We start from the raw sequence: 22,985 nt of genomic DNA, 5'->3' as shown, positions 1-22,985 counted from the left end.
CAGCCTTGTCTTCTCTCTCAAGCTGGAGTTGACCCTGTGATTCAGTTCATCACATCTTCTATACCCCCACCAACATTTTTCCCAAAGTCATTCTTACTCTTTAGGAAGCGATTAAGTCCTTAGTTGAGATCCCTGTTACTTCAAACCACTCATTCTGAAAAGGTGGCTACTGCCTTCTGGAAACAGGCTAAGTAATTGTTAGATTTTGAGCTCCTCAAGGGCAGGAACTATCTTGTACCCTTCTTTGTATCTCCGTGCTTAGCATGGGGCTTGGCAAGCAGTAGGCACTTAATAAATGATTTACTTAATAAATTGACCAAGTATCTAACATATGCCAGGGCCGGATGGGTGGCTTAAAGAGTACTGAACTTTGAATTACAGGATCACTGGATTGGGAGTTGAGAGGGATATCAGGCATGCCCAGAGTTGCATGAGTTGTTGGTCTCCCATGCTGTAATGTACTTCTTTACCTCCACTTCATGGAAACTAGATTCATGCCAGGCTCAGTATAGGTGCCACTTCTATACAAGACTTTGTCTGATTCCCCCCAAAAAACTAGTTATTAATACCCTCTCCCTCCTGAAATTACTTTGGATATACCCTTTATTTACTTACTTATTGGCCTATTTTAGTAATATTCCCTGAATATAAACTCCATGCAGGCAAGGACCAGTTTATTTTTGTATTTGTTTCCTCAGTGCCTGGTGCACAGAAGGCACTTTATAAATGTTTATTGAGTTAAATTAAGAGATTTGCCCAAGTTCACAAAGATATAGAAAGTAGTAGAACTGGGATTTGAATCAAGGTTTCTTACCTCCAAATCTAGTGCCCTTTCATTAGACTCTACTGAAGTCACATATTTGGGAATCTGGCTTCTCTCTTATCTCTGCCACTTAATAACTGTATGGTCATTGGGCATGTCACTTCTAGAAAGAGTAATTAACATTTGATGTCCCTACTTCCTCCTCACCCACTCACTTCTCAACCTTCTGCAGTCTGGCTCCTGTCTCCACCATTCTGCTGAAACTGGTCTCTCCCAGGTTGCCAGTTATCCATTAATTATCAAACCCATTTAACCTTTATGTAGCATTTATTACAATTGACCACTTCTTCTTGTAGTCTTTCCTCCCTTAGCTCCTATGACACTGTTTCTCCTTCTTGTCCCCTACTTCACTGGCCTATCCTTTTCTATTTCCTTCCTTTCCCTGATTTGTCTTTTTCTATCACCCCCTTCCTGAGTGCATCCACTTCAGAGTTCTGTCACTGATGCTCCTGTCTTTTCCAATTTCATGATTTCAGTGAACCCCTTTGTGCAGATGCTCCCAAATCTGTGTAACTACCGTCAGTCTCTTCCCTGATCTGTAGTCCCACATTTCCATGTTACTGCTGAGGTGTGCCACTGACAGCTTAAACTTTAGACTGTCCAAAAATATCATCTTCTCCCCCCAAAGACCTTCTACTCATCATAGCTTTCTGTCTCTTTTGAAGGTGCCCCCATCCTTCCAGTCACCCAGGCTTTATACCGAGAGTCATCTCTTTTCTCTCCCTCATCAACCACAACCTGTCACATTCTAAATCCTGCTAATTCCATCTCCACATTATTTCTCACATCAACCTCAGTCAAGTTCCTTTATCACCTTCTGCCTAGCCTATATTAGCCTCCTAACTGGCTTCCTTATCACCAGGCTTTCATCTCACCAATCCATTTTTTACATGGCTACAAAAATACAAATCCTAATGCAGAATATCACTGTCCTGCTCATAAACCTGGAATGGCTCCCCATTGCCACTGAGATATGACAAGCTTTACACTTGAATTTAAAGTTCTTTACAAGTATAAAAGCTTTGAAAAGAATGTGCTGAATTACGTATGTGTGTGTGTGTGTGTGTGTGTATGTATAGCAAGTGCTACATAATAAAGACCAATGTTTTCGTATGCAATTATTGCTTTCCATTCTATTTTTGTCTCTGAAAATGCTCTTTCCTCGTCTCTATCTCTGTCTGTCTCTCTTGTTTTGGGGTTAAAGTTCTCTACAATCTAGCTGCATTCTGCCTATGCAGCCTTAGTTCATCTTTATATCTTACACTCATGCTAGATTCTAGCCAAATTAGACTAGCTGTTCTCCCACCTCTGTGCATGTCGGGAAAATCTTTGTGCTTTTTGCAGTCTTTCCTCAAGTCCTAGTTCAAGGGTCCTCCCTTTTGTGAAATCTTCTGGGCCTCTCTTGGAAAGTGTTCTTTCCCTCCAGTCGTTGTCTGAATCTTGTGTATGGGTATGTTTGTGTGTTTATGTGTGTATATATATATACACACACATATTACATCTGATTCTCCACCATTAGATTATAAACTCCTTGAGGGAAAATATAATGTGATCTTTATAGTGCCTTGCTGTGGGGGGGGCAGCATATGTAACTCTAATATTTGTTACACTGTAGTAAACTTAAAATCTCTGAGCTCAGTTTTTCTCAACTTTGAAATGAGCATAAATAATGCAAGTCATATCTATCTTATATAATAATTTTAAGGATCAATTGAAATAACATATACATAAGATATTATTAGCCCTTTTTGATTAACTGGATCCAATAAGATAACTTAATGAAATCCTTTGTATTTCTGAATAATGAAAAGTTCCCTTTAAGTTTCAATCAGAATTTGTTGTAGAGTTTAGTTTTGTCTCAGAGGTATATGTGCAAACACATGCATACTTTTTTTTTTTTGAGATTCTGTTTGTAGTAACACAAAATCGGACTTGTGATTTAAACTTATGATTAGGTCATTAACCAGGAGGGAGAAAAAAAACTGGCATCCAAGGGCAGGTGATCAGGTGACATAAGAGGCCTGGTTTTAATTTGTGGGCAGTACTGATTGTAACTGAAAGAGACTTGCTCCTTTTGTGGAATTGGCTGACTCTTTCCCCACATCTGGAGTTAATAAAGTCCCTGAGACCACATCAGTTGTGTTTTGCCGCAAGAACTCTTTGATCTGAAAAATCTAGACGGGCACAGCTGCTGCTTCCTAACACTGAAGCTATGTTTTTGCAAGCTATAGTTAAGATACCAAAACAAGCAAAAAGCTTTGCAAAGTTATGTGCCCAAGCTAGCTCTTCTCTGTCACTGTTTGATGAGACCTCTTTGAGAACCACATATTTCATAACATTTATCCTGATAAAGTCTCAGATACATGTTTTAGTGCTTGATAGACTTGTAGTAGCTAAAGATTTTCTCAGTTTAGTTTGTATTTAGAGGATTGTAGAAAATGTCAGAGGTATAAAAGTTGAAAAGGAAAACAACCTTTTACATTCATGGTGTACGTGGAATTAGGCTTGAACTTGGGAAGACCTGAATTCAAATCCAAATCCTATTTCTGAAACTGGCTGTGGGACCCTGGCATGTGACTTGACCTTTCTGGGTCTAATTTCCCTCAACTTTGAAATGAGGGATTTGGGTTTGATGGCCTCTAAGGTCTCTTCCAGCTCTGAATCTATGAACTTGGGTTCCTTTGATTGATAATAAGTCTCTCTTACTTCTGGTTATTTAATGTAGGTGTCTATATTAATTTATGCAAATTTCTCTATCTCAACTGAATGCTGTTTAGCTCTGTTTCCTTGTTTTCTATGACAGTGATAGATTAACCATTAATTCAATAGCATATGCTGCTTTAATTGACCCAGTAGAAAACTTGTGAACTAGTATACTCAGTTTTAGCCTTTTTATGTACTGTTGTAACATTTTATTATTTTCTAAGTGGAGTATGTCCTTTATAGAATCTGATCAATTGAGTGTGAGGAAGGTTGTTATGTAGGGCAAAGAAGTGCAGATTTACTGAACTTAGTTAAACTTCCCCCACATGTGAAACTTAAAACTACAAAAATTAGGTTTCTCCATAATTATGAAAACATGAATCTTTCATTTCATTCCACTGTCTACCACAGATGGAGTTTAAGAATTTGGTGTATCATACTTTCAAATGAACAGGTGTATGTTTGCACCATATAATAAGAGTACATATTTGAGGTAAAAATACAGGGTGTCTTTTTTTAGCCTTCATCAGTACATTTTGGACAAGTTTGGCTTAATTTCTAGAATGTCTGCATCACATAGATCTTCTCAGGCAAGAAGCTTAACCTCAGCCTTTCTAGATATCATAGGTGTATACATTTTATTCTTTGGATTCTTAAAACTTGGAAAGTTGCCCTGATGAATAGCCATTAAAAATATTATGACCATATTCGGTCTTTCAGTGCCACCAAAAAAGTGAAAATGCACTTTTAGTTCTTAGCACAATTTTTGTAAGAGTTAGTTTCTCTATGCTTATTAAAGCTTTAAAAATTGCACCAAGCTTTTTGGGACACCCACTAAGGATAGTTTTGGGGAAAAGACCTATAAATCATAGACCCTGAAGGCTTGAACTTCAGGAGTACTTGAAGCTATGCTTTCTACTTGCTTTAGAAAGAAACTGCATTTAAATAGCCAGAGATATTTTCATACTTACTTTATAGTTTCGGCCTGGAGACCTGTAGCCCATTTAGCATACTGTACATTAAAAGATTTCTGCTTAGTTTATTTTTTTAAGCCATTTTAGGTCCTTTGTTAATGATGTTGTATTCCCACAACATTTTGACATTTCAGTTTTTATTAAAATTCTGATACATAATGCCCTTTACTGCTCTAAATCTCTGCTCCTGTGAAAATTTTCCTGCTGAAATGAATATGGGTCCTTCATGTTGCAGTAAAATTTATTTTAATGTATTGTTACCAAAATAATACTTGTCAATGAAATAATTTTCCCTACTCCTTACAAATCATCTCCTTGTCTTATTGGTAACCATGTTAGGAACATCCTACCTTTTTCCTGGTTCATGTGTAATCCATACATAATCTAAATTTTTTAAAGGATTTATTTATTTTCCCTGTTTGATTTTAGCAGATGTCATAATGATAGTTTGATTATTAAGGTTATTTGGCTGCCTAAATAGTTTCCAAAGTGATGAGAATGTTGGTCACTTGCCAGTTCAAAATGTTCATACTGTGCTTATCTGAAGCAAAGGTTTACTAAGGGAAATTGGTACTCCACCAGTGAGTCAAAATGAGTTGTTGGGTTTTTGTTTGTTTGTTTGTTTGTTTTGTTTTTTAAACAGTATCAGACTTGAAAGATATTTGATATTGAAGTTTTAAAACCTCATAGCAGGATAAAGACTGTACTTTCTTTTTATGGCAACCCTATCAAGTTAAGGAAGATTCTGAGTGGATTGAACGATGCCCTAGGTGTTTAACTCTCAATATTTACATGGGTCATTCACATTTTATCTAGCTTAATTAAATTATAATTGTTTCATATTTTAATGTTTATATCAGGAGCTTGAATTTTATTAATCCAGTTTATCTTTTGGGCCATATTTAGCAAGGGTTTTGTACTATGCATTTTGTGCCACAAGACTGTGAGGTTTGTGTTTTGTAAGCAAATTCAACATTTATGCCTTTATCCAACCACCTGGCTTAATTGGCACACTGTAAAGTGTGTTATGGGGATGATCATGATTTTGCTCTGGCAGTTTGCTAAAAGCAAACATTCAGAAACTGACCGAATTAAGCATTATTTGCCTGGATATATGTACATGTTTTGTGTGGTTTGGGACTCTTTTTTCAAGTCCTCAGTTCAGCTTTTACCTAAGTAATATACAGAGAGCATTTATTCATTTTTTAAAAATTTTGTTGGTATTTAATTTTAAGGTATATGCACCATCCCCGAATTCGGATGATTTCAACCGAGAATCTCCTAGTTACCCATCTCCCAAACCACCAACCAGTATGTTTGCTAGCACTTTCTTTATGCAAGGTAAGTACCATTTAAAAACAAACAAACAAACAAAAAACGTCAGTACATGCTACTGTAATTCTCTTCCACACATTAGCTGACACTTTTGGTCATAAAGTTTCAAGAAAAGAGTGGTTGCTATGTGACCATGCAGGAAGTTTGATATAAATTATCTAGGTGTTTCTGAGTAAAATAAACTATCCTTTGATTTAAAGGTTTTCCAGTGACGTTAATTGCTGACTGCAATTTAGGTGGATTACCCGGCAGACCAGATGGGCAGTCATCCAGTCATAGATTTGTAAGGGGCTTGAGAATAGCACATTGGAGTAATGGAGAAAAATTAGGAAAGGAATTCTTGATCATTCTGAAATCTGAATCGACAGCTTTTATTGACCACTAGTTCAATTTTTAATTACCCTTTACATGAAGGTTTTAGTTGTATCGCACCTAGAATTACTAACATAAATGTGGTACAAAGAGGGGAGAATAGGGTAAGATTTTGTAAGAGAGAAAAAGGACTGCGTTTCCTTTACTTCATGTCTAGCAAATCATTTTACTTGGTCTGATGTGGTTTTGGACTACGGAAAACACACACTACATGTGAGCAATAAATTACTGTACATGGAGTGATTTGACCTTTATTTTGGTGAGTGAAGTCACTACCTACACATTTTGGCTGGAGGCTGAATATAATAGAGTAATTATCAGTTATTTAAGTCTTCCTGAAGAACTTTTATTTCACTGTGCTAAAATTTTTAGATAATATAAATTGCCTATTATGAATCAAGAATTTTTTCCATTGTGTATTTATGGTGAGTGCCACTTAACCAAGTTTGTAAGCATCAACCTTTTCCCCCTGTAGTCTAAATTTTATCATTTTTCTTTATATGAATCTGGAGTTTCTAAAAGTTTTTCTAATTAGTTTAAGTACTTGGTATTTTCTCAACTGCCAGATTGTATTTCAACTGTTAAGACTAATTTCTTCTTTTTAAATATAGCAGTGCAAACATGAAAAAAGAAAAGCTAGATAGAGAATCTTATTACTGGCATAAGATGAGTGAGGAGAAATCTAGAGAGAAAATTAATTTTTATATCATCATTAAGGCAAAATAAGTTCAGTTTCTTTCCGAAGAAGAAATTTTTGTTTCTCTCTTCTTTATAGATGGGACCCACAATTCTTCTGACCTTTGGAGTTCATCGAATGGGATGAGCCAGCCTGGTTATGGTGGAATTCTGGGGACCTCCACTTCTCACATGTCACAATCCAGTAGTTATGGCAGTCTACATACACATGACCGCTTGGTAAGGTTATAACCCACAATTAAGGCACAGTAGCTTTCTGTTTCTACTTGTATTTCTTCTAGGATTATAATTATAAAATTAGATTCTGTCAAAATGCTCAAATTTGAAATACTTCCCTGCTTAACTCATTCTACGTGTGCTTGTAAGAAAATAGCCCTAACACAATTGGAGTTCCTCAGCTGCTTACTTACAACGCTATCTTTTTGACATTTTGCAGTCATTGTTTAACCATGTGTGCATGTTTATTGAGGAAGTGTAGCTGATGAGTTCTTGTCTTTTTCCCCTTTTCTCTAGAGTTATCCTCCACATTCAGTCTCACCAACAGATATAAATGCAAGTCTTCCTCCAATGTCTAGCTTCCATCGAGGCAGTACCAGCAGTTCACCTTACGTTGCTGCCTCACACACTCCTCCCATCAATGGATCAGATAACATTTTAGGTGAGCATTTTAAGATTCAAAAATCATTAGGATCAAATTTTTGAATGATATATGATCCTATACATCTTTTTTTTAAGTGAGGGATTTTTTTTAAATTTTCATTAATCTGTCCTGTGTAGTTCAGAAGGAACCTATAAAATCATCATATTAAATATACCACAGTGTTTGTTTTATTAGTATGACAGATGTAGAATTACTAAAGAGCATACCTCTGAAATAACTGTGGACATTGACCTTGTTTATAAATGTCAGAGGCATGTAAACTTACTTCCTAGTCTGAAGGTAAACTCTTGGTTCACTTTCCTACTCTTAATGTCCAGGAACCAGAGGGAATGCTGCCGGAAGCTCACAGACAGGTGATGCACTTGGCAAGGCTTTGGCATCTGTGAGTATTAACACTGTATTCAGTTGTGATTAGAGGTCATTAGGTTGGGGGAGGGCAGAGCACTTCTTTTCTGGACTGTATGTATGATACATACAGTGTAGGTCTTTAGTCTCTAGAATTTCGTATTAAAATTTTCACATTACAGTCACACAGCTCTTTGTTAATCACCAAACTCCATACTGAGTCTACAGTTGACATGTAAACTTAAATTATTCAAAAGTATTTCTCTCTCTCTCTCCCCCTTCTTTCTCTCTCTCTCTCCCCCCTCTTTCTCTCTCCCCCTCCTTCCCTCCGTCCCCTTCTCTCCCTCACCTCTTCCTTTCTCCTTTCTATATGTATGTATACACTCATATATACGTATATCTATGCACATATATAGATGTATGTATATACATACATGTACGTATTATATCTATCAGATAAAGCAAGTTGCTATTTTTTTTGACTTCTTCTAATAAATTAGCCTTCTGACTTCATTTGAAAATTTTGACTTCTTTATATGTGGATCAGCTGTAAGTAGATGGAGAATTAATTTGGGCATTTTGCATCCAAGACACAAATAACAAAGATTAGTGGATCAGCTCATTCATAAAGGTTTAAAGTATGAGTTCTGTGACCCATTAAAATAGGTCGAATGGAGCCAAGAAGGGCAACTCAGCTACTCTTTTTAGATCCAAAGAATAAAATGGATTTATAAGGAATTTTTTTTAAAAAGGCAAAGTATTTTGCATATAAAAGAGGAAAAAACCAACAACAGAAAGACTATTTATCATTTCAGCTGCAGTTGATCCAATCAGGAGATCAGGAAATGAGACAACAGCATTGCAGATGCCAAATTCATTCTGAGAATTGATGCTAAAATGAGTAAAACCATGTTTTGGGAAATTTATAATAAAATTACCATAGTATTATCCGGAAGAATTACTTTACATCATACTGTTATCAGCATATTAATAATAAAGCACTGATTATGTTTTAGTGTCTGATTCATAGACAATCAACCTGAAATTCTCCCTTTTCTCACTGCCAACTGCAAGGCAAGGCAGTCATCAGTAACCTACAAGAAGCCTTAACTTGTTTCTTTTAATAATAGACGTGTGCTTCCCAACTCAGAAGATTCTGCCCAGGCTGCTTCCTATTCTTGTTTCCTTCTTTTTCTAGCAAATATGCTCTTACAGATCTTATAGATATGACTTCTTTCTGGCACCAGTGCTCCTGATGCCAAGTGGATCTGTTGATGTCCACTTAGCAGGTGGAGTATTTCTTAATAGTACTGGTAGAAAAGCCACCACTGGTATTTTATGGAGATAAGCCACATGTGTAGAGTCTCTGTAATCAGAGTTTTGAAAACAAGACAGAGCCAAACTCTAGTAGCTGTATCCTTAAATTTTAACTTAATAGGAAAATGAGATTTTTGAGAATAGTTCCTGCTATATTTTATTAACTCATAGATTCCTTCTGAAAGGGGTGGAATACTTAGGGAAAATGGAATCTGGTAGCAAGTATTTCAGATGCAGCAGCACAAGTAAGCATTTAATTTGTGAGTTCCTTCAGGCTTTTTAAAAATACTATATTGCTGGTTATAAGGAATAGCTCTCTGGAAAGAATATTTTTAGAAAATGTGCATGATATAAAAACAAAAGATACCAATTAAAATGTATCTGTACATAATATCACATACTTAGTAGAGAAATCTGTTCTTTTCACACTGCTTCCCCATACATCATCTCACTTGAACCACACAATAGTGCTATGAGGTAAGGATATATAACTAGGGAGTACAAAGTTTCATAGTGCATTTAAGTTCTCTGTAGAAATCTTGACTTGTAAGCAGGCAAAAGTTTCTGACATCATCAGTGGTCCCCCACAGTGCATTTTCAGGTACCTCTAGGTCCTTGAGTACTTTCCCTTATTATGACTAGCGCACTAGCCAAACCAGGTTGGCATTTGGAAAGAATTCCAAATTTACTATGAGTGGAAGCCAAGGAAGAAATGTTTAATCTAGTTGGTGGGTGGGCTTTGGTTGTCATGGAAACTTAGCTCTGTCATCCTATGTTGTTGCTTGGCAGGAGCAGCCAGGTCATTCCATAAATCATTTCTGTCATAGCTGATGGTGATGCATTCCATCTGCTCTATCACCGCATGCCATAGTCTGCACACTTCAAATCCCTTGCTTCAATCCATCTGCTGCCCTCCCTCTCCAGTCCCTCCACCCCAAGAACACATTCTTTCCCAACCCCCACTACAGACTTACTTTTACAACAAATAGATATGTTCTAAAAAATAAAATATTAAATTGTCAAGGGAGAGTGTGAGTAGATAGAGTTAAGCATGTGAAGGATGGGAAGAAGAAACTTAATGATTGTTACGATGGAGAATCTGATAATACATTTTTCAAAATTTCCATCTTGAGTCTTACATATTATTTGGTAAAAGCAAATGTAGTAAGTCCATAATGACATCATCTCAAAATTTTAAATTCTTCAGATTTTAAATATTTAAAAGGAACATATGATTTTAAACATAGAAACTCCCATGCTATTGTTAAAAATCATTTCTAGTTCCCAAATTGTCTGTTGATGTACATCTTAGAAAGGCCTTTCATGTGTGAAACATCAGAGGGGACAACCTTTGTTCTTCAGTTTAGGTATTAAAGCACATGCAGAATACTGTGTGATTAAACATGTAAGGCCAGATAATACATTTGCAAAGGTTCTTTTATTTTAGGTTTAAGCCAGGATAATTGTGGTCTTAATCTCAGGGTAGCAAGAAAGAGAATTGTACATGAAAGTATTTACACAAAGTTCCCAAAGCCCTGTGGATTATGCATTAGTTTAGATAATGAACTAGTGTAGATAGAAAGAAAAGAAAATCTGGGTATTCGTGCCATTTCTAATGTGTTTCCCTGAACATTTGCCAGACAATAACCCTTTAAGATTGTGCCCATGGAGGGTTATATGGAGGAAGAAACATCTGGTTTATTTCAGTGCCTAATACCAAATCAAAACACTTGGTCTTTAATTTAGAGGAGATCAAACAGGAGGACTGTTTAACTTTGTTGATTATATCAGACCTCTTTGTGATAATTTATGTTTTGATTCCTACCTCAGAGCAAGAATAAATGTGTTTTTTGTGATCTTGATGGTTAAATGGCCAGTAGTCCCTAACAAAAGAAAAGAAAATTCAGGGAAGTTGACTTTTAAAAGTAATTCACGAAATAAGTTTCTTTGTTGCTTTTGACTCAATAACATTAGCATAACAAAGATTAACTGAAATGTGCACTGTAGTGTTTAAAAAATTGGGCTAACAGCTCGGAGGTTTGGCTCTGTGGGCTCTCCATTGTGTCCTTTTTGTCTAAGGCCCTTTTCATTAGACCCTGGCTTATTGGCACCCTGCTGATTGGAATGGACCATGACTGATAGGAGGAGGAGTCTCATTTGTTGCAGTAAAATGAGTCATGTTACCGTTTAAGCCTGGCAGAAGGTATCAGAGTTATTCATCATTGGTCATTTAACAGTACAGCAACCATGGATTGCATGCAGAATGAGCTCTTACTTTGTGTTTACGCCCTGGTTTCTAAATGACTTTTTTCCTCTCCCACCCCCATTTTTAAAGTGCATGACTTTTTCTCCCCTTTTCATTTAACTTATTGTGAGATCTCTTTAAGACTAGAGATTTCAACAGAAAATGTATTGTTGATTTAGTCAAATTGGATGAATGCTGTATTCCAAATGAAGCATTGTGTGTGTTGAGTTTTTCAAAGTAACACAAATTTTACAAACTTGGGAAATCTTTGTCTGATATGGTGATAGCAGAGTATTGTGTGTAAAACCAAAGCTGAAGCAAATGATCTGTAGGGTTTTAGAGTAAGCATGCTCGTTTTACATATTGTGTCATTCTAGTTGCATACAAATTTATTTCTGTACATTTATAGAAACAACATGGAACAAAAGAAGGTAATGCATCTTGCCAAGTTGTCAGTAAACTCAAGAAACACATTGCTAATAAACCTGTATGTATCATCACCTCAGTCTTGGGGTGGGGGGTGGCAAAAAAGATGATTGGGTGAAAGCATTCATTGTGAAAATGGAGAAGCTAGGTTACAGACACACCAGAAATGCTTCACACCCCCCCCCCCAAATGATAAACTTGTGTTACCTTTTTCCTCTTCAAATGTAGTTATTTAAAAAAAAAAAAAGAGGGGGGATTACACATATTTTGCAAAGAGCTGAGAAACAGTTTTGCTCAGTCATTGAAAGGTAGTAATCCTCATTGTCACTCTCAGTTTTGCCTGTTCCTCTGAAGTGTAACCTCTTCCTTCTTTGAGATAAAGGAGCTGTCACCAGCTGTTGACATTCTTAAGGCATCATTTGGTTGCAGTAGAGAGGAAATCAAGGAAATTGAGAGTTGACAGTCCACTTCCACTCTTGAAGACCCATATCTGCCAAATAGAGTGATATTGGCAGCTTAATGTGTTAGGAATAATTCCCGAATACAGTCAGGCCTCACTTTAACACTGTTCTCAAGGTTTATGCCATGGAACTTGCTTTAAAACCATCTTATTCCACAATCCTTCTGGTTTTTCAGTGATTAACTCCTAACTGTATGGCTTACGTGACCAAATCACTGTATAATGAATTATACTTTTATCAAAGTGTGTTAAAGAAACATTCTATTGTATTTGTCTAACATATCATCACCTAAGTTGGATTTAGACGAATCCAAGGGTTGCAGCTCAGTACTTGCTTCCAGCTAGCTACCTTTTTCTTCCAGTGCTCAAGGAACTTTATGGGCAATACTGGGTTTTTTGGTTTGGGATTTTGTTTTGGTTGCTGTTGTTGTGAATTGTGGTTGTTGTTTTGGGGTTTTTTGTTTGGGTTGGGTTTGGAGGGTTTTTTTATGACCTTTCTTTAAACGGGGTTGTAAAATGAAGAGGGTGTTTGCTATTGATCCATTTTACACATAAGCATATTAAAGTTTAGTAAGTTTGTCAGAATTAAGTGGACCTCAAGTTTTTCTCTTGCATCATTCAGTTGGCATGCCACCAATCAGCCATTCACATAACTTCCAGAATGCCATCATCCTAAAAACAGATTTGGATCCTAGGATCCTAGTCATATTTCATTTTATAAAAGTTAGCATCAATCAGTAAGCATTTATTAAGTGCCTACTATATGCCATGCACTGGGGATACAAAGAAAAGCATCAGAGACATAGAAGAAATGTTACCTGATATTCACCGTTTTTTAAACCTTTATTTTCACTTAAACCATAAGCCCATGTTGACTTGCATAGTTGAACTAGATCCCATATGTACAAAAGCCACTAGGAATCAGAGTGTGACCACCAGCTAATTTTCACAGATGTCACCCGATAACTCTCATAGGACAACAAATTGAAGTTAATTCTAGGCAACAAAGGAATCGTAATAGTGACCATGCAGAAAACTTCTACAAGCCCATTCCCCATTTGCCCATCTTAGTCATCTGAGCTCTTGCTGTTTACATGCTTTACAACTTAACTTTCTAGTTTCTAGTTTTTAATCATTTGTCAGGATCTTTAAAAACCATGTGGTTGTCATGACAATTCAGTAGCATCTTATAAAAATTTGTTGCCTTTTATTTGAGTTAGATGTACTTTTACAAATTGTTTAGAAGTTGTACCATGTTTTGTTTTCTACAGAAGTGTTCAGGTTTGTTAGTAGTGACTTGTGAAATTACTGGGTATGCATTTCTTTACAGAAAATTGCATTATCTTAGACCTGTATTGATTAGTTTGAGGACCAGTTCCAAAATTGAATCTTCTAGGACTTACTATTTTAGTAGAAACTTTGAGGGTGACATCATTCAAAACTGAATCCCTTCTGTAGGGGACAACTTTATAACCACAAAGAGTTGTTCACTCGAAGACGTTCAGGGAACAGCAACTTGCTCCCAGCAGTTGGCCAATTTGCAGTAAGCTGGTTACATGCACACTTGTGAGACTAATTTGTTGTATCCATTATGGGCACAGGATTGGCCCAGAAGAGACCCTTGGTGCCTCAATTGGGAGAATTTGTGAAATGTCTGTGGTTGATTAGGTAACCTTTAAGGAAGCGCTACAACTATTTCTATTGACATACAAAGTCACTATAATGTTAAAATAGAACTGCTTTTTTTCTTAATAAATATTCCAGAATTTATACATCCAGAGGCATATTGTTAACCTCAAAATAGTCACCTTATGAAGCCATTTCAGTAATGATACCATTGCTCAAAAAATTTTTAGAACATACATAGAAATTTTGTAGATTCGCCTTGTGAACCTTTTATCTATCCACAAAGATAACTTTTTTTTTCCTTTCTGAGGACAGATTTGATTTTTGGAAAATTGCCCAAAGTCATTTGGAACCAAGGCTAGTGAACACTGTTGGTAATCAAATTGGATACTGTCATTTCTAGTCAAAGAAGCATTTAGCTATAAAGTAATGAGGCTGGTTTTCTTGTGGTGATTATACATGATCTCTAAAGGAAAGTCATTCTGAAAATATTTTGAGCATTATCAGCTTTGTAAGGTGATTATTTTAAAGGAAAAATAATCATTCGCATGTATATATTTATGTTCTGGCATATTTTCCGTATCTTTCTGTCTTCTTAATTTCATTACTATACATTCACATCTTGTACTTTAAGTCATTTCAAAAACTATTCATTATTTTCACTATTTGAAATAACAAAGAAAACAAGGTTCTCCAAGCTCACCTTACAATAGAAATCATATGATGCTTTTTGAATGTTAATATAAAAAACTGAGGCTCCACAAAACCTGAGTGTTTCTCAAGTCTTTGACATAAGAAAGTCGTACTAGGATTAACCAGCCATTTTTTTTACACTAAGTTAGCTTCAGAGATGGCAACTGAAGATTTAAAAAGTTAATCCAATCAATAGTTCTAATTTTTCCCTCTTTTGTCAAATGTTGATAAGTAAATGTAATTATTTTCGTTTTGTTAGATTTATTCTCCTGACCATACCAGCAGTAGTTTCCCCTCAAATCCATCAACGCCAGTTGGATCACCATCACCTCTTACAGGTACACTAAATTTTACTTTCTTATTCGATTACATGAGTGTTACTATAATTTAATTTTGAGTAAGAAGCCTGAAATCAAATTGATTTTCTATGAAGTGTGAAAATGTATCCTGAAATACCTATAAGATCCAGAGAAAAAAGAAATATTTTACTGACTTCTGGCTAATTTAAGTTTTGTAATTTCTTGTAGAAGTTCCGTGAATGTTAATTGGCAACAGAGCAAATTATTATTTGTTTGGAAAGAACCTATGAAAAGAGTAGAAGTTCTTGTTTTGAGAGTTAAAGTGTGGCTCATGGCTTTCCTCACAGTCTGTATTTACATTGTATTTTTTATGAGCCCCCATGAATTTGGCCATGGCTAGTTTTATTTCTTTTAATGGAATATTTTTATTTGTATCCCCTGTGAATCTTTATATGTTAACATGTATTCCACAGACTTAAGAAAGATACTTTTCTCTGTTTAACTTTAGTCTTATGGAAAGAGCTCTTGTATGAATGACTCACATGTGGTTAAACTTTAAAATATTTAGAGTAGAAAAAAATGAGAGATAGCAATGTCATTTTTTTGTTTTTTAAAACAAACCCACTTATTGCTAGTGGAAATAGCTTAATAGCTGTTGAGATTTGCTTTTGCTTATTGCCAAGTCATTAAGACTTTAATTAAAAGTATAAGTAAAAATTTCTCAAGACATTCATTATTGTTGTAAGTGGAGACTTTTACTTTTTTAATGAATAAGCCAAACATTTATTGTAAGTTAGGGTAAATTGTGAAATTTGAACTGTGCTGTTCAACGATCTTTCTCTATCGTTACTGTAAGAAAGTCAACAACAGTGGAGAAGCAAGAGTAGTTGAGTCTGATCTCAGAGAAGTAGCTAGGCAACTTGGTAGTCAGGGCCACTATCCCCAGTATTTCCTCCTACAACCGTTGGACTGAATCCATTCACTCATTCTGATCAAGCAATTAGTTGTGTCCATGTGGCTTTTCAAGCCTCCTGCCTTGCCTGGTCTTTCTGAAAACCAGGGCTCTTGGGTATAGCCATCTCCCATCACCTGTGCTTTGTGTATGAGTGTTGCATGTCTGCTAAGAAGCATTCCAACGTGGAGATGATGAACTACTGGCAGCTGTTTACAGCTCTTAGCGGGTACTGCAGCTTTCTCAGACACTGTGGCCTCAGCTGTCTAGTAAAAGTTGAACAGCTGTTCCCCACATAGACAGAAGTATGAAAGCCCCATTGACTTAAAGTTGTTGTTTAAAGGGAGCTGGAATTACAGGCAGAATGATGTAACTTTAACCCTGTTCAGCCCCTGTGGCACAGTTTTGCTAAATTATCAATGTCATTTTTACCACAGCCTGTTTCCCTTTCTCATCTGATATACCCACATTAACTCCTACTAAATATGTTCATTTCCCCCCCACACACACCCTACCCCACCCTACCCCCTTTCTTGGCCAGTCATCTACAAAAGCTGCCTTTTTGTTTTAATTAGCATTGAGTGGAAAGCCAGGCAGCAGAAGAAGCTGGCCTTGCTTCTGAAAGTCTGGGATCAAAGGGCCTATCAATGAAATGAGAGAATCATGTCCTCTATTTATATTTCTTAAAATAATGTTCAAAATACAAACTTGAGTCATTCCCCCCACCATATTTCTTTCATTTTTAATGAGTGTTACTTTCTTTCCCTCTCTGATTTAGCTGATTAATGAATATCTGTAGACTGAGAGAGAATACCTGAGCAGCTGCTTTAAGTAGTTGTTTTATTTTCTATAATAGGTTTCTTCTTTGATTCAGCAGTCACATTGAAAGAAAAAAATTATCTTGTATATCCTTGTTCTGCTGAGATAGCAAATCAGAGGCTCCAGGTTTATGCAGGTGCATATCCCCCTCCCCTTCCCTGTCCCTTTCCCCTCAGCATCACTCTGCACTACCCCCACCCCCTTGGAACAACAAAGCAAAAATAGAAAGGAGAGGAAAAGAAGGAAAAGCAGCTTGTCACAAGCATTTCATCAGGGAAAAAAAGGCAAATCAGAATTCCTGATCAATGTGACACCACATAAAATGTGAAAACTATTCTCTGTGGGAGATGGGAGGTGGGGTGGAGGGAGGCAGGGAATCATTCTTTAGTCTTTCCCTGTGGTGCATCATCTGTAGACCAGCCTCCACAACCAGCAGAGGAATGTGAGGGAGCATAAACAGGGACAGAGGTATACATACCCCTTTCCAAGTTGGCTTTCTTATTTAAGCCCCAAAAGCCAAGCTTTCGCTCTCTCTTCCTTCTTTGCATGTTCCTTGGGAACTTTCCAAATTTTGGCAGATCCTTCCACCTGGAAAAAGTCCTTACCGAAAGGCTTCTTGGAGGTAATTTTGTGTTTGGGAAAAGACAATGAAGAAAGTAAAGAAAGCAGGTGTTTTCTTAGATAGTTTGGAAGTCAGGCAAGCAGGTGTGTGTGTGTCTGTCTGTCTGTTTTCCTGTGTGTTTTGCCATTGACTGTGCCCTAAAACTTTTCAGTTAATTTTATATCAAATAATCCCAACTCTCCCAGAAAAATTAAGACTCTCTCCCAGAGAGAGAAGGGAACATAATCAGGTTCTCAGAGGTAGTTAGGTAGTTACTTTTATAGTTGGGTGTCAGGGAAGGGGAGCAAAGTTTCCCCTATTAGTTGCAGGATTAAATCATAGTGTTCCCTCTGATATCATGTGAGAACAGGAATATGAAGAAAATATACTGTAGTAGAAATAGTGGACTTGGCATTCGGGGACCTGAGTTCAAATCTGGCCTCTGCTTCTTATTCCCTTGACCACCATAGACTTTAAACTTATCTGTAAAATGAGTTTGAACTAGCTCTCTCAAAGACCCTTCCAGCTTCAATTTGATCAAAAATGACAAATCTCCAATAATCCTAGTACCTAGCATCATCCTTCAAAGTAATCACAACAGTTAATACCAATACATGAATGTAACCTGAAGTCATTTACCAGATATTTATTGAGAACCTACTATGTGCAAAGTTCTGTGCTTAATGACCAGAGAGGCATGGTCACTATCCCCAGATGTGAGGCACTGCGAGTCTCAAGAAGGTATAATGATGCAAAGCCATGAGCTCCAAGTGCCAACAGATTAGTATAGACAACAAATAGAGAGATGAAAATCACTTTGGACCAGGATAGTCAGGGCTGGAATTATGTGGGTAGGTACTATTTGAAGTAGACTTTAAAGAATGACCAGTATTTAAGTAGAGAGAGAAGAGTAAGGAGGGTATTCTAAATGAGGAGAATGGCATGAACCAAGGCACAGAGGTGGGAAACACTGAAATCAGTTTAACTAGAACAGTGTTCATGTAGGGAAATGGTGGGAGATTGTATAAGGCCTTGACTACCAGGCTAAAGAGTTTGGACTTTATTGTGTAGGCAGTGAGATACTATTAATGGTCTTGATTAAGCATGAAAGAACCACAGAAATGTGGAAATGCACACATAAAATATCAGATTTAGTTCTCATAATTAATTAACCAGCCACAGTAGGTAAAATTCTTGCTAAATCCCACCCAGAGTGAACTATGCTTTGTAAATCAGATCAGTAGCACTGGATGATTTGATGATCAAAGCTCTTCCAGATTTTCTTGTCAAGCAGCTCTCACTGTTCTTATCCCAGCTATCTTGGTTTCTGAAAAAAAAAAAATTGTTTAACCTATCTTAATATCAGGTGCGTTTACTACAAGTCTTCCTGAACGGAAGCCAGTTTCTTTTCTTGGGTGCTCTACAAAGAGCCGAAGGCACTTTGAAAAATAGTTTAGTAAGTTTCTATTCTTAATAACCAAAGTACAAGGAGTATTTTCTACCTAGTAATAACATAGTAAAAGTGAGTCCTCTCATTCATCTTATATGGGGTAGTCTAAGCCCAGAATTGTCCTCAGTTTCTTACGGGATCATAAGATATTAGAGAGGTGCCAAGGACCATAGAGATCTTCTAGTCCCAACTCCTGATTTTACAGATGAGGATACTAAGGCCCTGAAAGGTTTAAGAGACTTTCTCAAAGTCACAAATAACCAAGCCAGAAATTGAATCAGTTCCTCTGAATACATTTCTAGTGCTCTGTCAATGACGTTATCAATACGTTAATCAGGAAGTAGTTATTAAGCATTTACTGTATGCTAAGCACTGGATATACAAAGATTAGTGAAAACAGTCCTTTCCTTCAAGTAATGTACATAGCCAGGGGAGACAACGGGTATATGTGTGCTTATGTGTGTTGTGTGTATACGTATGCACATACTTACATAGAAAATGGATACAAAATAGATACAAAGTGACTTAGTTGGGAAGATAGCATTCTAACAGCTTGGTGAATCAGGAATGACCTCGTCTAAAAGGAGGTGCTTGAAGCCAACATTGAAGGAAACCTAGCGATTCTGAGTGAATCGTCTTTCATTTCTTGCTTTTACAGCAGTGAGAAGAGAGTGTTTCTAGAGATGGACATGGGAGATATCTGGGGCAAAGGCATAAAGGTAGAAGATGGGGTGACAGGTATGGAGAATGGCAAGGAGGACAGTTTAACAGGACCACAATGGATGTACAGGAGAGTGATGTGCATTAAAGCAGGAAAGATAGATTGGGGTTTTAATGGTCAAACAGTTTGTATTTGACCCTGGAAATAATAGGCAGCTACTGGAGTTTTTTGTGGAGAGGAATTACGTGATCAGGTTTGTACTTTAGGAAAATAAGATTGGCAGCTATTGAAGGGTGGAGAGGGAAGAGATTTGAGACCATTTGATGGGGTGATTACAGTTGTCCAGGCAAGAGATGATGAGGACCTGACCTGTGGTGGTGGCTGTGAGAGTGGAGAGAAAGGGATAGGCACTTACAGACTACTTGCTTGAGTTTCTATATTTCTATATTGATGCTACAGTTGGTATTTACAGGCTTGAGTTGATTTGAAGAACAATTGTTATTAATGTAATTATTTCTAAATTTCTTTAAGGAGTCAAAGCAGAAGCAAGGCTGTAATGGTAGACTTCAGCACTGGTGTTTGAGAGTGTACAGATGGGAGTGGGCTCCACTCCAGAATTGGATGGAATGTTCCTCCCTGGAGTTCATGTTGTTGTTTAGTCATTTTCAGTCATATCTGACTCTCCATGACATCATTCGGGTTTCCTTGGCAAAAGATCCTAGAGTGGTTTGCCATTTCCTTCTCTGGCTCATTTTACAGTTGAGGAAACTGAGGCAAATAGTGAATAGTAGCTTGCTCACGGTCACACAGACCTGAGGTCTGAGGCTAGATTTGAACTCAGGTCTTCCTGACTCTAGGCTTAGTTTACGTACAGTCATTTAAATCCCCAGTTGTCTAGAAAAACAAGAGTTGCCTAATATGTGTGGCTACTTGCATACAGTGACCAGTCTCCATCAGTAGACTGTTATAGCACCGCTATACTCATGTACCAAGTACTTCTTTGTCTATTTTATTTGATCCTCAAAACAACCTTGTGAAATAGTAGAGAAGGTAGCATTCTCCCTGTTTTACAGATGAGGTGATTAAGACCTGGAGAGGTCAAGTAGCAAGGTCCAGTATCACAGTTATTGTTGATAGCAGAGCTAGAACGCAGGATTCTTTACTCCTAGTGAAGTATTTGTCCTATTATACCATGCTGCCTCCTCCTTGAGATGATTCTTTGTATACTTTCTCACCTTGTTCTCCCGGTAACCAGCAACTTGCACCTTTGAGATGGCTAATAGAGCTAGTTCATGAACTTCACGCAAATGACTTGAATTGGTCATTTGTATTGAAACCCACATAGGTCTGTAACCTGTGACCTTGGCCAGCTTGGTCCTACTCTAATCAGCTGAGGAGTAAAAGACCAACTCAGTCTGGAATAAGTCCAATAACCACGTTCTGTGATGTTTTATAGGTTACATTGTTTTTTTATACTAGCATTCAGTTCCTTCAGGTCCTTATTGAACTCTGAATCTGCCAGTCATTTTATTTGTGACACGTGGAGACAGAGTAGTAGCAAAGACGCTCTCCTAAGACTTGTTAGGAATGACTAATTCAGAAGTGTTGCTAATAATTTTGAGATGTTTAAACTTCATATGTTTAGTTAGAATTTCATGTAAGTAAGTTAAAATTTCAAAACTTAAAGTTCATCCAAAGAACAGATTGTCTAAGAAAGAGAAGGGGGGTGTGGGGGGTTAGACTTGCAAGAATAAGAATAATTGCAAAAGTGGAAGGAAAAGATTTAGAAAGTTTAGCCCAGCACCTCCCACTCCTATCTCACACAGGCCTACAAGTAAAAATCTCAGAAATGCCTGCAGTGCCAGTGTCTGCCTTAGGTTGGATTAAACAAAATTTCTTAGTTCCATGGGTGGGTGGGAATGTAACAGAACGAGCACTGGACTGGCCCCAGATCTAATACATATTAGCTGCACTAAGTAGGTGTCCTGTTTGAAACTCCATTTCCTTATTTAAAATAAATAGGGATAACAGTCTTGCATTATCTATTTCGTAGGGCTGTTGGGAAATAAGGCATAGAAAGTACCCTGCAGATCTTTAAAAACTATATTAATATAAGCTAGGATTGTTAGTCACTGTTGCTAGAGCTACAAGGGATCTAGTCATCTAGGGAGCTTCAAGGGAGTCATCTAGTCCAGCCCCCTCATTTTACAGATGAGGAACCCCAAGGTGAGAGAGGAGGACAAAGCTGACTGACATCACAGAGCTTTAAAGAGGAAAGCCAAATGGGGGTTCTCTTGCTGCTCCTTGACAATGAAGCCTTATATACATTGCAAGGAATCACAGTAGATCATTACTGATCACTGTTTGCATGAAATCTTAGAACCTCCATTTACCAGACCATATTTATAGGAAGATTTTTTTTTTTTTAAGATTCCCTTCTCTTAAATGAATCTCTTATTTTTAGAGAGCAGCTACTTGAAATCCTGTCATGAAACTTCATCTTAGTTTTCTGGTTGCAAAATTCTCATTGTTACTTTAAACATAAGCCCATAGGTCTTTCCTTTAATGAGCTATTTGGGATTGAATGTCCATAATTTATTACTGCAATTGCGTTAAGAGTATGTTTGTAAGTCAAAAAGGAAGGTTTAAATGGACACAGAAATAGTTTATATCTGTATCCTGTTTTTAAGAGATATTTTGTTTGTTGATAAAGAAAAATACGTTATGTCTTACCTCAAGTTTTATATTTTAAATTTCCTTACTCAGCAACTAATAATTATGAAATGTTACCTAGTAATTGGGAATATCTTCTTTCAACTTGCAATAAATATATGGATGATGTAAATATAATGGCCACTTTTCTATCCAGCCCATGAATGTTTTGTTCAGCTAAAATAAAATATAGTATCTTCTAATTTACCTTAATGTATTTGAGATGACAAATATATGGTAGTATTCTGTTGATCTTTTGTTTTCCTAAATGTGACTAGATTAACCTGTAACAAGGTTGTAGTTGGAAGAGTTATTTTAAAATGAATAAATTGGGCATACTGAACTCTTTATTTAATCTCAGATTATTAGTATAATTGGTTTTGCCCTTGTAGATCTTTTCAAAAGAGAAATTTAGTTAAATGTCTCTTTGATTTATTATATATATTTTCTAAATCAGAATTGCAATAAATTCGTAAGGATTTTAGAATAGCATGTTTTTATTATAATGTGATATTGGGATTTGTCAGAGGCTTTAAAATCTGGCATTATCCCAACAGTATGAATAATATTTTCCTTCCTTTCAATATTTTTTCTTTCATTTTTGTTTGCTTCTCCTCTCTCTTATATATCTTTTACTTTTTTCCTATGATTTTGTAATTCCCTTCTTTTTTTTAGTTAATTTTTTTTCATTTTGCTGGAACTGGAGAGCGAATTACCGCTTAGCAGAGAGTTTAGTTTTTGCAATGACATTTTTTTTTAAATCAGCTAATATACTTGGGTAAAATATTTTAAATGTGTCAACAACCAACAATGCA

At 36.7% G+C, this 22,985-nt stretch overlaps 1 protein-coding gene across 7 annotated transcripts in view; it reads left to right on the top strand.

Moving 5' to 3' along the window:
- The window catches only part of TCF12 (transcription factor 12), a 413,276-nt gene that overhangs the window by 365,242 nt on the left and 25,049 nt on the right, over nucleotides 1-22,985 (top strand). For all 7 annotated transcript variants that reach the window (XM_072615766.1, XM_072615761.1, XM_072615763.1 and 4 more), the window contains 5 exons: nucleotides 5,736-5,841; nucleotides 6,983-7,122; nucleotides 7,417-7,561; nucleotides 7,882-7,946; nucleotides 14,936-15,014. In XM_072615766.1, coding sequence (XP_072471867.1) covers nucleotides 5,736-5,841; nucleotides 6,983-7,122; nucleotides 7,417-7,561; nucleotides 7,882-7,946; nucleotides 14,936-15,014 — 535 coding nt within the window. The remainder of the gene's footprint in view (nucleotides 1-5,735; nucleotides 5,842-6,982; nucleotides 7,123-7,416; nucleotides 7,562-7,881; nucleotides 7,947-14,935; nucleotides 15,015-22,985) is intronic.

The sequence above is a fragment of the Notamacropus eugenii genome, chromosome 1 (assembly GCF_028372415.1).
Source record: "Notamacropus eugenii isolate mMacEug1 chromosome 1, mMacEug1.pri_v2, whole genome shotgun sequence".
NCBI lineage: Eukaryota > Metazoa > Chordata > Mammalia > Diprotodontia > Macropodidae > Notamacropus > Notamacropus eugenii.
Note: the sequence above shows the minus strand (reverse complement) of the source record. Positions and strands in the feature narration are given on the sequence as shown.